Source organism: Miscanthus floridulus, chromosome 19, assembly GCF_019320115.1.
Source record: "Miscanthus floridulus cultivar M001 chromosome 19, ASM1932011v1, whole genome shotgun sequence".
Lineage (NCBI taxonomy): Eukaryota > Viridiplantae > Streptophyta > Magnoliopsida > Poales > Poaceae > Miscanthus > Miscanthus floridulus.
Genome location: NC_089598.1, coordinates 32,434,389 through 32,445,965, shown reverse-complemented (window position 1 = coordinate 32,445,965; position 11,577 = coordinate 32,434,389). Strand labels below are relative to the sequence as shown.

Here is an 11,577-nt window from a genome sequence, read left to right as displayed (position 1 = left end):
TGTAGTATAGTTCTTAGATGATGTTGACTACCTTGCATTTCAACAGATCCATTGCATTCATCTCCTTCGATGCACCGTTTGCATAATCACTTACGCGCATTGCATCATACAGGATCGCAAACCGAGAACCCAGTCGTCATACCCGAGGAGCCAGAGGAGCAGCTCGAGGTGCAGCAGCAGGAAGTGCCAGAAGTCAACGAGGAGGACGTTGAGGAACTTCCGGAGTGCCCCGATCACCGTCCGAGCTCCTTCGAGAGAGGCAAGCCCCGGAGCATTTTTCTCCCGGTTTGCAATTAATTAATTAAATGCTTTACTTTATTTGATGCATTACGTTCAGGAGTTGTTTGCAACCGTTGCTGCATTATACCTTGTTTACCTTTGTTATACTATATCCTTGTTACCCTGGTATCCGCAGTCGAGTCAATGCTTAGCTGGCTTAGACCGGTAGAAGTCGGGTGATTTCCTGTCACCTGCGAGCTATAGGTGGTTACCTGGATCTGCTTGGATGACTATGAAGTCATAGTATAACTAAGTGTTAAATGAAGTTGAGACCGGACGGAGACTTGCAGAGTTTTGGACTGTAGTGTTTCCGTCTGTGTCGATTAAGGACCGACCGTTGTTGGGCCTCGAGTCATGTTGAACGCATGCCTTACATTTAGCTGGCCGGATAAAGTACCTTCCGACCGCGAAGCTGGGAGATTTTTCGGGCCGAGTAGATTGCCCGCAACGCACTGTACCGGAGCAGGTGTGGTAGGACACGGGGGCGGGATGATAAGACCAAAGTGCAGTCGGTCGGCCCCCGGGTACATGTGGTTCCTGGCAAACTCGAGATTCCTGGAAAGTTGACTCGGTGATCAATATCTCACTTTAGCGGGTGAGTGAGGTTTGTGTAAGGAATAAATCACCAGCTGGTTAGGAATCGATTCGAATCGCCATCGCTCCTGGATAGTGAGCACTTGACTTGAGTTACTTCATCGTAGTAAATGTTATGGAACACTTGGACAGTTATAGTGAATATGACAGTATGGAAGTTGTTTAATGATCATTGGTTATCATTCTCTGCTTAATCACATGTTTACTCTAGCATAGGTGCAAACCTAGTTGACAGGTTAATAATAATTAACTTGGCAATAATGCTTTTAGACAGGTTCTTGAATTGCTAAAAATGCTTCTTTTTGCAAATGAGTCAGCTACCCCACTATAAAGCCCTTCATAATCCTTGGTGTCATTAATTTCGGTTATGTCGGGTAAGTCTGGCTGAGTACCTTCTCGTACTCAGGGTTTTATTCCCACTTGTTGCAGATGGGCAGATGTACTATGGCTACTGTATCAACTGCCTGTATCCTGCGATGGGTGATGCTTAGGACCATGGGCATGGTCATTCCTTACGTCTCATCTAATGCTTTTGTTGGAGACGATCATCCGCTGGCACTATATTTGAACTCCGTGTGAGTGTGTGGTTTTAACAAATGACTTCCGCTACTTTTTATTCGAACTTGTTTTGTAATAACTATGTTTAAACTCTGATGTATCTGTTATGCAAACTTTTATGTAATATGTGATTGGTGACCGCTAAACTTATTACGATCATGGCTGGGACATGAGTTGGTTTGGAAATCCTTCGTGATTTCACGGACTACCGGGTTATACGGGCTTAAGTTTGCTAAAGCGTCTGCTCTGGCGGATGATTTTCTTACTTAATTTCGTATAATTGGTCGATTCTGCCACAAAAAGGAGCTTGCCCATGTATGAAGGACCCTTCAGACTAAGAGTGATAACCATGATCTTCTGCAAGCTACGGTCAGGGTGGTCCTTAATGCCCTGAAGGTGGTGGAGCCGGTGGAGACCAGCCCGCTCGCGGCTCGTGCCGCAGGTATCACGGCGCAGGTGGGCCAACTTAAGGAAGATGCTTTTCACGCCGAGATCACCCAGGCCTTCACCATCGCCCATGCTCATTACAAGAAGGAGATCAATCTAAAGGTGATGAGCGAAGGTTTCTCGCCTACCTATGAGGATGATGAGCTGGATGCAATTGAGAAGATGGTGGCTCCCCTTGCAAAAAACCTGGCGGATAATCTGAAAGAAATGGTTCTCCCTTCATGGGAGTAGTTAGTCGAATAATTTTGAGCACAACTTATATGTAATATGTGAACAAGTGTCGGTATTTCCGAGTCTAGATGCAGTTTCATGATTTTGCTTCGTAATTTTGTTTTGTTTGATTTTTTTTGCGATCTTACCAATCTGTTCCCCCGAATCTTGCCACTGGTCTTGATGCGAGGAGATTGTTTCGAAAAAAGGAAGGGAGGTAGCCGTACCTTAACCAGCCCCCGAGTAAGGTCCGACCCCCTACATTTGCTGGGGTCAGGGGTTACTGGAGACCAGAACATTCAGATGGAATCCCATTTTGTGGTTTTTGTGACAGGGTCGACGAAGTCCTTGGATGGCATTGCAATATTCCCCGCCCTGTCTTCTAATAGAAATCCCCAACTAGGGACTCTATGGGCTCGACAAGGTAGGGCCTTCGAACCTGTGTCCCTGTATTGATCGGCTCGAGCCCCCGGGCCTTGTCAGGGTCTGATAGGGGTCGGCCATAATTTGCGTGTTACCCCGTTCTCGATTTTCGCAATCAGAGGGGCTGAGTAAACGACACTTGCCTCGATGGCTTGAGTATCGCGCTCAATGAGCTCGCTAACAGGTATGTTCGTGTGGAATCCGGGTCCATCATTTGCTGATGGGGTCGGTAGAGCCCTCTATTGGCACTCCACAACTTCTTAACCCGCCTCCCGGCAGATGCCCAAGCCATTCGATAGGCTCAGGCGGCCCGATGGCCTCTCCTCGATGGAGATTCTGTGGGTTTGGCTCGGGGTTAGAATCAAACGAGAAAAGGTTGAGACATCCCTGTCTGTTTCTAAGCGAGGTTAGGCAAGGCTGCTGGGGCTCATCTCAGTTACTTCTCCTTGGCTCTTGTTTGGCACGAGGCAGCCTCGAGCCCTTCGTGGGCCGGCCTTCGAACCTCGGCCTGCTGCCACCTATATCAAATGAGGCGACGGTCATTTCATGACGTGACACGAAGCGTTGGGATGCAATGTTTTGCATATGTATAATATAATCGAAATGAAGGCAGGGTCGGTAACGTTACCTTGGCAGTATGAGTGATGGAAAGCTCCTACCAGATGTGTCCATGCGGGGTTCAGGCCCTGATGTTTGTGATGAGGTTGGAGTAACCTGCATAAGAATCGCTATTCTTTGTTTTTGTATCTTGGTGGCGATCCGAGCCATTCGATTGACTTGGGTGACCTGACAGCTTCTCCTTTGGGGGAGATTCTATAGGCGGATCCCTCCGGACCCTTCTTAAGAAGGCAGATGTCGAAGCTAGGGATGCGGGGGGTGTTGAGTACGATTACTCTGGTGAACAGAAACACCGTAGCTACCAGGGCGTAGGGTCTGCTAGTTCGTCCAGTTTTACTCAAAGTTCTATGCCCGTATACCATGCCCCTAGTTTCAAGTGTTTGGAGGGGTCAGGTGAGGAGGATGTCTAGGCTGGTAGACACCCTCGGCAGCGCCCGAGTGATGTCCGTGTCCCTACCGTTTGACGGGGTCGGAAGCTCGGTAATGAATTTTAACGCGTAAAATAAGACGGCAGAGATGCTTATCTTTCTTTGGACGTTCGTTCGTCATCTCTCCTGGGCCACACAGTCGACCCAGGAGATCTGTTGGATCGTTTCATGGTCCTGTATGGGGAGGCGAACGGTCGCCTGCCCATGTGGGCGCCTTAATTGTCGTGTCTGGAGCAGGTTAGTGGTGGGCCATACACAGGCAGTATCTCATTTGACCAGGGGGCGCCTCATCGATCGAGGTGCATCCCGTCAGTTCCGACACGTCCCCTCAGGGGTCTGTCAGCATTGATTTCACATTCAAGTAGGGAAGGGAGAGTTTTTTGTCCCAACCTTTCGCCTTTCCTTAGCTGCAGCGCCTCCTCTTTAAATAGGGAGGGGGAGGGGAGTTCTCGTCCCACCTCTTGTTCTGCCTCTGAGCCACTACCTCTCCTTCTTCTTCCTTTCCGTCGAATGCGTCTGTGTGCTGCGGTGGTTCCTAAGTGAGGAAGGATAAAGCCAGAGAGAGAAAACTCACAAATCTGCTTGTGAATCTAGAGCGTGATGTCGAGCCGAAGGTCATCCAATGTAGATGAGATGGTGTGAGCCGCCCTTGTTGAGGAGTCGCTGCTGCCGAAGGGGAAGGAGCACCGGAGGGCGCCGTACGTCGTCGACATTGCTATCGTTCGCTGTGTCTCTCCTTTGGCGAGAGGCGTTTCCTACCCTGACGCCGTTGTCAGGGTTGCGGCTGATGACGATGGCGTAGTCCCAAGTCGCCCCGGCGGAGGCGCTGCAGTTGCCGATGTGGAGCTCGTCATTGTAGGTGATGGTGCCTTCGAGGACCCCACAGAGCGGTGGGACGTCGCCAATGGAGAGCGTGGCGCGGCAGTCGTAGTAGATGAACTGGCCTGTGTACATGCCCTCGGTGGTGACGGGCGATGAAGAGCTCCTTCTGGTGCTTGTGTCTGGAGAGGTTGGTACTATGACCGTAGCAGCACTTGTAGTTGAGCTAGGCAGAGATTGTAATCAAAAAGGTTTTGTGGGGGAGCCCCCGAGTGGCTAGTCTTTTGAATTTAAGAGTACATTAGCCCTTTTTGTGATGAGATTGTTTTGTAAGTGGTGAATTTGTGCAAAAATGAACAAATCTTCATGTTTTTCGGAAAGGTTTTTGGTGCCTTCCGATTCTTCTCATAGTTCAGCTCACAAAAACTTGGGGTACGGGTGGAACGATTCTGATCATGCTGGTGAGCGAGGAGGCCGTAGCCGCTAGGGCATGGGTTTTCCGCAGTCATACCAGTTATACTCAAAATCGGTTCCTGAAGTCCTAGTTATTTGGGAGACGTTTAAAAAAGTGGAGAACTTAGAGAAAGTTTGACACATGGAATGTTTGTAAGGTAAACATACTTATATCATTTGTACCAGCCCTCGAGCGAGGTCTGACCCCTTGCATTTTGCTAGGGTCGGATGTCGCTAAAGCTCGGGGATTTGTGAAGACAAAAAACTGATAAGGACAAAGTATGTGTTTATTTAGGGGTAGAAGCGACGTAGCTGTTCGATGTTCTAGGCATTAGTGAACACCTCGCCGTTGATGGTTTTCAGCTTGTAGGCCCTCGAGCGAAGTATTTCTGCGACGACGTAGGGCCCCTCCCAGGGCAGTGAGAGTTTGTGGCGGTCCTTGTTGCTCTGCACAAGGCGGAGGACGAGGTCCCCGATGTTGAAGGATTGACCCCGCACCCGTCGGCTGTGGTACCGTCGCAATGCCTACTGGTACTTAGCTAAATGGAGGAGGGCGATGTTGCAGGCTTCATCTAGTTGGTCCATGGTGTCCTGGTGGGATGCCTCAGCCCCTTGTTTGTCATACGCTCTGATTTTTGGTGCTCCATAGTCAAGGTCCGTTGGAAGAATAGCCTTGGAACCGTAGACCATGAAGAAGGGTGTGTAGCCGGTGGCCTGGCTAGGTGTTGTCCTTAGGCTCCAGAGCATGGCCGAAAGCTCAGCGAGCCAGCGCGCGCCGAACTTGTTCAACCGGTTGAAAATTCTGGGCTTAAGGCCTTGAAGGAGCATGCCGTTTGCGCGTTCGACCTGCCCGTTCGTCCGAGGGTGTGCGACGGCTGCCCAATCAATCCGGATGTGTTGTTCATCGTAGAATCGAATGAATTTCCTACCGGTGAACTACGTGCCGTTGTCTGTGATGATAGAGTTCAGTACTCCAAAGCAATGGATGATGTCGAGGAAGAATAGCACAGCTTGCTCGGATTTGATCGTGGAGATCAGTCGAGCTTCAATCCATTTTGTAAATTTGTCTATGGTGACAAGCAGGTGGGTGAAGCCCCCGGGCGCCTTTTTGAGTGGCCCAACTAGGTCGAGCCCCCAGACCACAAAGGGCCACATGATGGGGATCGTCTAGAGCGCCTAGGCTGGGAGGTGAGTCTACCGAGCATAGTACTGACATCCTTCGCAGGTGCATACAATTTGCTTGGCATCGGCTACTGCGGTGGGCCAGTAGAAGCCCTATCGGAATGCATTTCCAACTAAGATCCTTGGTGCGGCATGATGACCACAAGCCCCACCGTGGATATAGCCCAGCAGGAGCTTTCCCTGTTCACCAGGGATACAGAGCTATAGGATCCCGATGTGACTCCATTTGTACAGTTCGCCCTCTATAAGAACGAAGGACTTGGCAAGGCATGCGAGCCATCAGGCTTCTGTCTTGTCCACTGATAGTATGTCGTGGAGGAGGTAGTCGAGGTAAAGCGTTCTCTAGTCGTTAGGAGGGTCGGACTCCGTTGTTGGGTCCTCTTCAAGCGCCATAACCTCAGGGTCAGGCGGAGCGATTGGCAGATCGGCCCTTGGGATCGGACTAGATGGGCCATCGTCAGCTTGTTCTGACCCCGTGTAGTGTACCAAGGGTTTTTGTTGATCGCTGGCAAAGACGCCTGCCGGGACTAGCTCTCGGCCGGATGCCGCTTTCATGAGCATGTCGGCTGCTTTGTTGAGGCGCCTTGGGATGTGATTGAGCTTGAGGCCATCAAATCTGTCCTCCAGCCATTGGACTTCTTAGCAGTATGCCTCCATCTTGGCGTCGTGGCAGCTCGACTCCTTCATGACCTGTTGACAACCAGCTGGGAGTCGCCTCTGACATCGAGACATCGGATGCCCAACTCGATAGCGATTCGTAGGCTATTGATGAGTGCTTCGTACTCTACGATATTGTTTGATAAGGGAAAATGGAGCCGAACCATGTTCCTCATGTGGACCCCGAGGGGAGATACGAAGATTAGTCCCGCACCGACGCCGTTCTTCATCAGCGATCCATTGAAGTACATCATCCAGTACTCTTGATTGGCGATTGTTGGTGGCATCTAGACCTCGGTCCACTCTGCAATAAGTCAGCCAGTACCTAGGATTTGATCGCTGTTTGGGGGGCATAAGTAATGCCCTGATCCATTAGCTCGAGTGCCCACTTTGTGGTTCTTCCCGTAGCATCCTGGCTACAGATGACCTCACCGAGGGGGAAAGACGTCACGACTGTCACAGGGTGTGACTCGAAGTAATGGCGTAGCTTTCTCTTGGTGATGAGGACGGTGTAGAGGAGTTTCTAGATTTGGGGTAATGGGTTTTGGAGTTGGACAGCACCTCGCTTATGAAGTACACAGGGTGCTATACCTTGAAGGCATGCCCCTCTTCCTCTCGCTCTACCACTAAGGCGGAGCTAACCACTTGTGTGGTGGCCGATATATATAGCAGGAGGGATTCTCCGTTGCACGAAGGGACTAGGACTGGTGGTTTAGTTAGAAATTGTTTAACCATATCAAGCGCCTCCTGAGCCTCGGCTGTCCACTCGAAGTGGTCGGATTTCTTTAGGAGTCGATAAAGGGGAAGTCCTCATTCGTCGAGGCGCAAAATGAATCGGCTGAGGACGACAAGGCACCCTGTGATTTGCTGAACCCCTTTTATGTTCTGGATCGGGCCCATCTTTGTGATAGCTGAGATTTTCTCCAGGTTGGCTTCGATGCCTCGTTTGGAGATAATAAAGCCTAGCAGCATGCCCCTCAGGACCCTGAAAACACACTTTTTGGGATTGAGTTTGATGCCATTTGCGCGGAGTTTCGCAAAGGTTTGTTCAAGGCCAACGACAAGGTGGTCGGCCCATTTGGACTTAACTACGATGTCGTCGACGTAGGCCTCAATGGTTCGCCCGATGAGGTCCCCGAAGCAGTTGAGCATACAGCGCTGGTAAGTTGCCCCAGCGTTCTTTAGACCGAACGGCATTGAAACGTAGCAGAACAATCCGAAGGGGGTGATAAAAGACATCGTGAGCTGGTCGGACTTTCTCATCGCGATCTGGTGGTAGCCGGAGTATGCGTCAAGGAAGCAGAGGGTTTCGCACCCTAAGGTGGAATCAACTATTTGGTCAATGCGTGGTAAAGGAAAAGGGTCCTTTGGGCACGCCTTGTTGAGGCCCGTGTAGTCGACACACATCCTCCATTTCCCACTCTTCTTTCATACAAGAACAGGATTTGCTAGCCACTTTGGGTGGTACACTTCCCTAATGAACCCAGCAACCAATAGTTTTGCTATCTCTTTGCCGATGGCCCTGTGTTTTTCCTCGTCGAAGCGGCACAGGCGTTGCTTTACCGGCTTGGAGCTTGGGTGGATTTTTAAGGTATGCTTGGTGACCTCTCTTAGGATGCCTGGCATATCTAAGGGTTTCCACGCAAAGATATCTTTGTTATCATGGAGGAAGTCGACGAGCGTGCTTTCCTATTTGGAGGAGAGTGTAGTACCAATGCGTACCCTCTTAGCCTCAGAGCTGCTGGAGTCTACGAGGACCTCCTTGGTGCCCTCGGCTGGTTTGAATGATCCGGTTGTTGTCTTGGCGTCGGGCGTTTTTTTGGCAACCTCCTCCCTGAGGGTGATGAGCTCTTTGGAGGCGACAACCGCAGAGGCATGATCGCAGCATTTGACTTCACACTCGTAAGCGCGCTGGAAGCAGGTGCCGATGGTGATGACCCCGTGGGGGCCCGGCATCTTCAGCTTAAGGTACGTATAGTTGGGGATGGCCATGAACTTCGCGTAACACGGTCATCCTAGGATGGCATGAAAAGTTGGAGGGAACCCCACTACGTCGAAGGTGAGGGTCTCAGTCCTGTAATTGGACCGATCCCCGAAAGTGACGGGCAGATCGATCTACCCCAGTGGCATGGCCTGCCTACTAGGTATGATGCCGTGGAAAGGTGCTCGGATGGGATGGAGGTTCGTTCGGTCGACGCCCATCTCGTCGAGCGTTTTAGCATACATGATGTTGAGGCCACTGCTTCCGTCCATCAGTACCTTTGTGAGCTGCTTTGGGCCGATGATCGGGTCGATGACAAGCGGGTACCTTCCCGGGTGTGGGATGGCGCCTGGGTGGTCGGCCCGGTCGAAGGTTATGGCGGATTCTGACCACCGGAGGAAGGTAGGCGTGGCCGGTTTGGCCATATAGACCTCGCGGCGCGTGACCTTTTGGCGGCGTTTGGAGTCATAGGCTGCTGATCCTCCGAAGATCATGAGGGCGCCATTCGAAGTCGAGAAGGTGTCGTCCTTCTCCTCGACGTCGTCTGTACTGGGGGTAGGTTCCTTCCCCTGCTCCCCTTTGTTGAGGCCCCCGGACAAGTATTTGTGCATGAGGCCACATTCCTTGTATAGATGCTTGGTCGGGAAAGCGTGGTTTGGGCATGGGACCTCGAGCATTTTTTCAAAGTGGTTCGGAGTGCCTTCCGTGGGCTTCTGGCCACCTTTACAGTCAGCGACGGCCACGAGCGAGTTGTCATGCCGTTGCTTCTTATTCTTTCTCTTGGCGGGACGGTCGGAGGCGCCTTCGTCGGTGGCCTTGTCCCGCCTCGCCTTGCCGTCGGTGCAGTTGAAGACGGCTCCGACCGCCTCCTCTCCTGAGGCATGGCTGGTGGCGATGTCCAGGAGTTCCTTGGTGGTCCGCGGGCCCCTGCGTCCCAGCTTGTGGACCAAGGATTCGCAGGTTGTCCCGGATAGGAAGGCCCCTATTATGTTGGCGTCGGCAACGTTAGGGAGCTCATTGCACTGCTGGGAGAAGCACCGGATGTACCCGCAGAGGGTTTCATCGACCTTTTGGCGGCAGTTCTTGAGGTCCCATGGGTTTCCAGGGCATTTGTATGTGCCCTAGAAGTTACCCACAAAGATCTCCATGAGATCCGCCCAACTTTGAATGACGTTGGACGGTAGGTGCTCCAACCACGCTCATGCTGAATCGGCCAAGAATAGCGGGAGATTGCGAATAATGAAATTGTCATCACTCACACCACCAGCTTGGTAGGCAAGCCGATAGTCCTCGAGCCAAAGCCCGGGGTTCGATTCTCCAGAATACTTTAGGATATTGGTGGGCGGTCGGTACCTCAGGGGGAACATGGCATTGAGGATGTGTCGGCCAAAGGCCTGAGGGCCTAGCAGGCTACAGCTCAGGCTCTGGTCCTCGCCGCTGTCATAGCATCCACCGCATCAAGGATGATAGCCGCAATGGGCTTCTTCTCTTTCATCGTTGTGGGTGCGCCTGCGGGCGTCGATGGTGCTGCACATGTCATAGTTGTGGCCGAGACATTGATGTACTAGGATAGCGGAGCACTGCCTACCACCTGGCGGCGTCTGGTGAATGGACATGTCCTTGGCAGGACGTACTAAGGGCGTGCGCTGGCTAGTGTTGGGCTCACATCACCGAGACAACAAGCTTTCCACCTGCTGTGTAGCCGCGCGCTCGAGCAACGTGTGAATCTCCCTATGGGCCCAGCGATCCTCAGATGTCGTGGCCTTTGGGAGGCCGTGAAGCAAGGCCGTCGCGGCGGTGATGTTTTGGCTTGCCCAAGCGAAATGAGGGAGAGTCCCATCATCAGTGAGGATCCTCCGATGCACATCACGGGTCGAGGCGCGTGCGTGCCCACCGTCTCCGTGACGCTTGATCTCCTCCTCGATGTTTCGGTACTCCCAGACAAGCTATTGTCCGGTGTCATCGATCTCCAGCTTTCGTGCTCTTAGTTGCTCCATCCTTATGTGAGATGGAGCCACCGTCTCCACCTCGATCCTAGCGTCAGGGTTGCCTGTTGGGGTTGTCTCCTCTCTGGAGACACTTTGGACGTGCCCTTCGGGGGTTTGCGTCAAGAAGCATTCCTAGGAAGGGTGATGGCTCCCCTTGCTAGAGTCAGAGCTAGAGGACGACTCTAGTTCCTTCGTGAGGAGCCCATAGAGTGTCTCCAGATCGTGTTTGATTACCCCCATGAACTCGATGTCCGTAGGCGGCTGAACCATGCGTAGTGCTAGAAGGTGGCTAGCGGTCATCGTGGCATTGCAGAGACCGAACGGAAACACTGTCGGGGCACTTCGTATAGGGCCTTCTAGAAATAGGGTGATTCTGTGCAGGGGCTCCCTGGATAACTGGGGTCCAAGGGAGTCACCCCGCGGGCCCTCAAGCCTCAGACGGCTGAGGTTGATGGAAGGGAGAGACTGTGTGGCCATGTGGGTCAGCGCCAGTTCTCCTCCTAGTGTGACAATGAAATCTAGGTCACCGAAACACACATGTGCGCCCAGGGCCTAGCTGACTAATTGCGTGGGTGGCCATCTAAGGCCTGATTTGGAACGCGCAAGGCCCCTACCTGGCACACCAACTGTCGGTGTTTCGTACAAGCACCAGCAAGTAAATTTATAGTAATGCGCATTAGGCTTGGATGGTGCGCTAAAGGACACAAGATTTATACTGATTCGGGCTGAATATCCCTACGTCCAGTTTACTGTTGCTGCTCGTGTTATTAGCACCGTAAATGGTTCGTAGTAGGGGATACAAACGATCGAGAGAGGGACAGGTCCCAAGTCTCTGATGGAAGGGTCGAAAGGAAACCAAGAGCTTGGTAGCAGCTTGACTATGTGTGTGTGTTGCATTATTTTTGTCCCCCTTGTTAGAGGAAGCGCATCCCCTTTTATA

At 51.9% G+C, this 11,577-nt stretch overlaps 2 protein-coding genes across 2 annotated transcripts; both read right to left on the bottom strand.

Annotated features, from left to right (window-relative positions):
• Positions 1-4,172: 4,172 nt before the first annotated feature.
• On the bottom strand, positions 4,173-4,511 carry LOC136525845 (large ribosomal subunit protein uL2x-like). Its single transcript, XM_066518696.1, has one exon. The coding sequence runs from the start codon at positions 4,509-4,511 to the stop codon at positions 4,173-4,175; it is 339 nt and encodes a 112-aa protein (XP_066374793.1).
• A 3,846-nt stretch (positions 4,512-8,357) lies between these two features.
• Positions 8,358-8,660, bottom strand: LOC136525844 (uncharacterized). The gene has a single exon (XM_066518695.1). The coding sequence runs from the start codon at positions 8,658-8,660 to the stop codon at positions 8,358-8,360; it is 303 nt and encodes a 100-aa protein (XP_066374792.1).
• Positions 8,661-11,577: the final 2,917 nt, after the last annotated feature.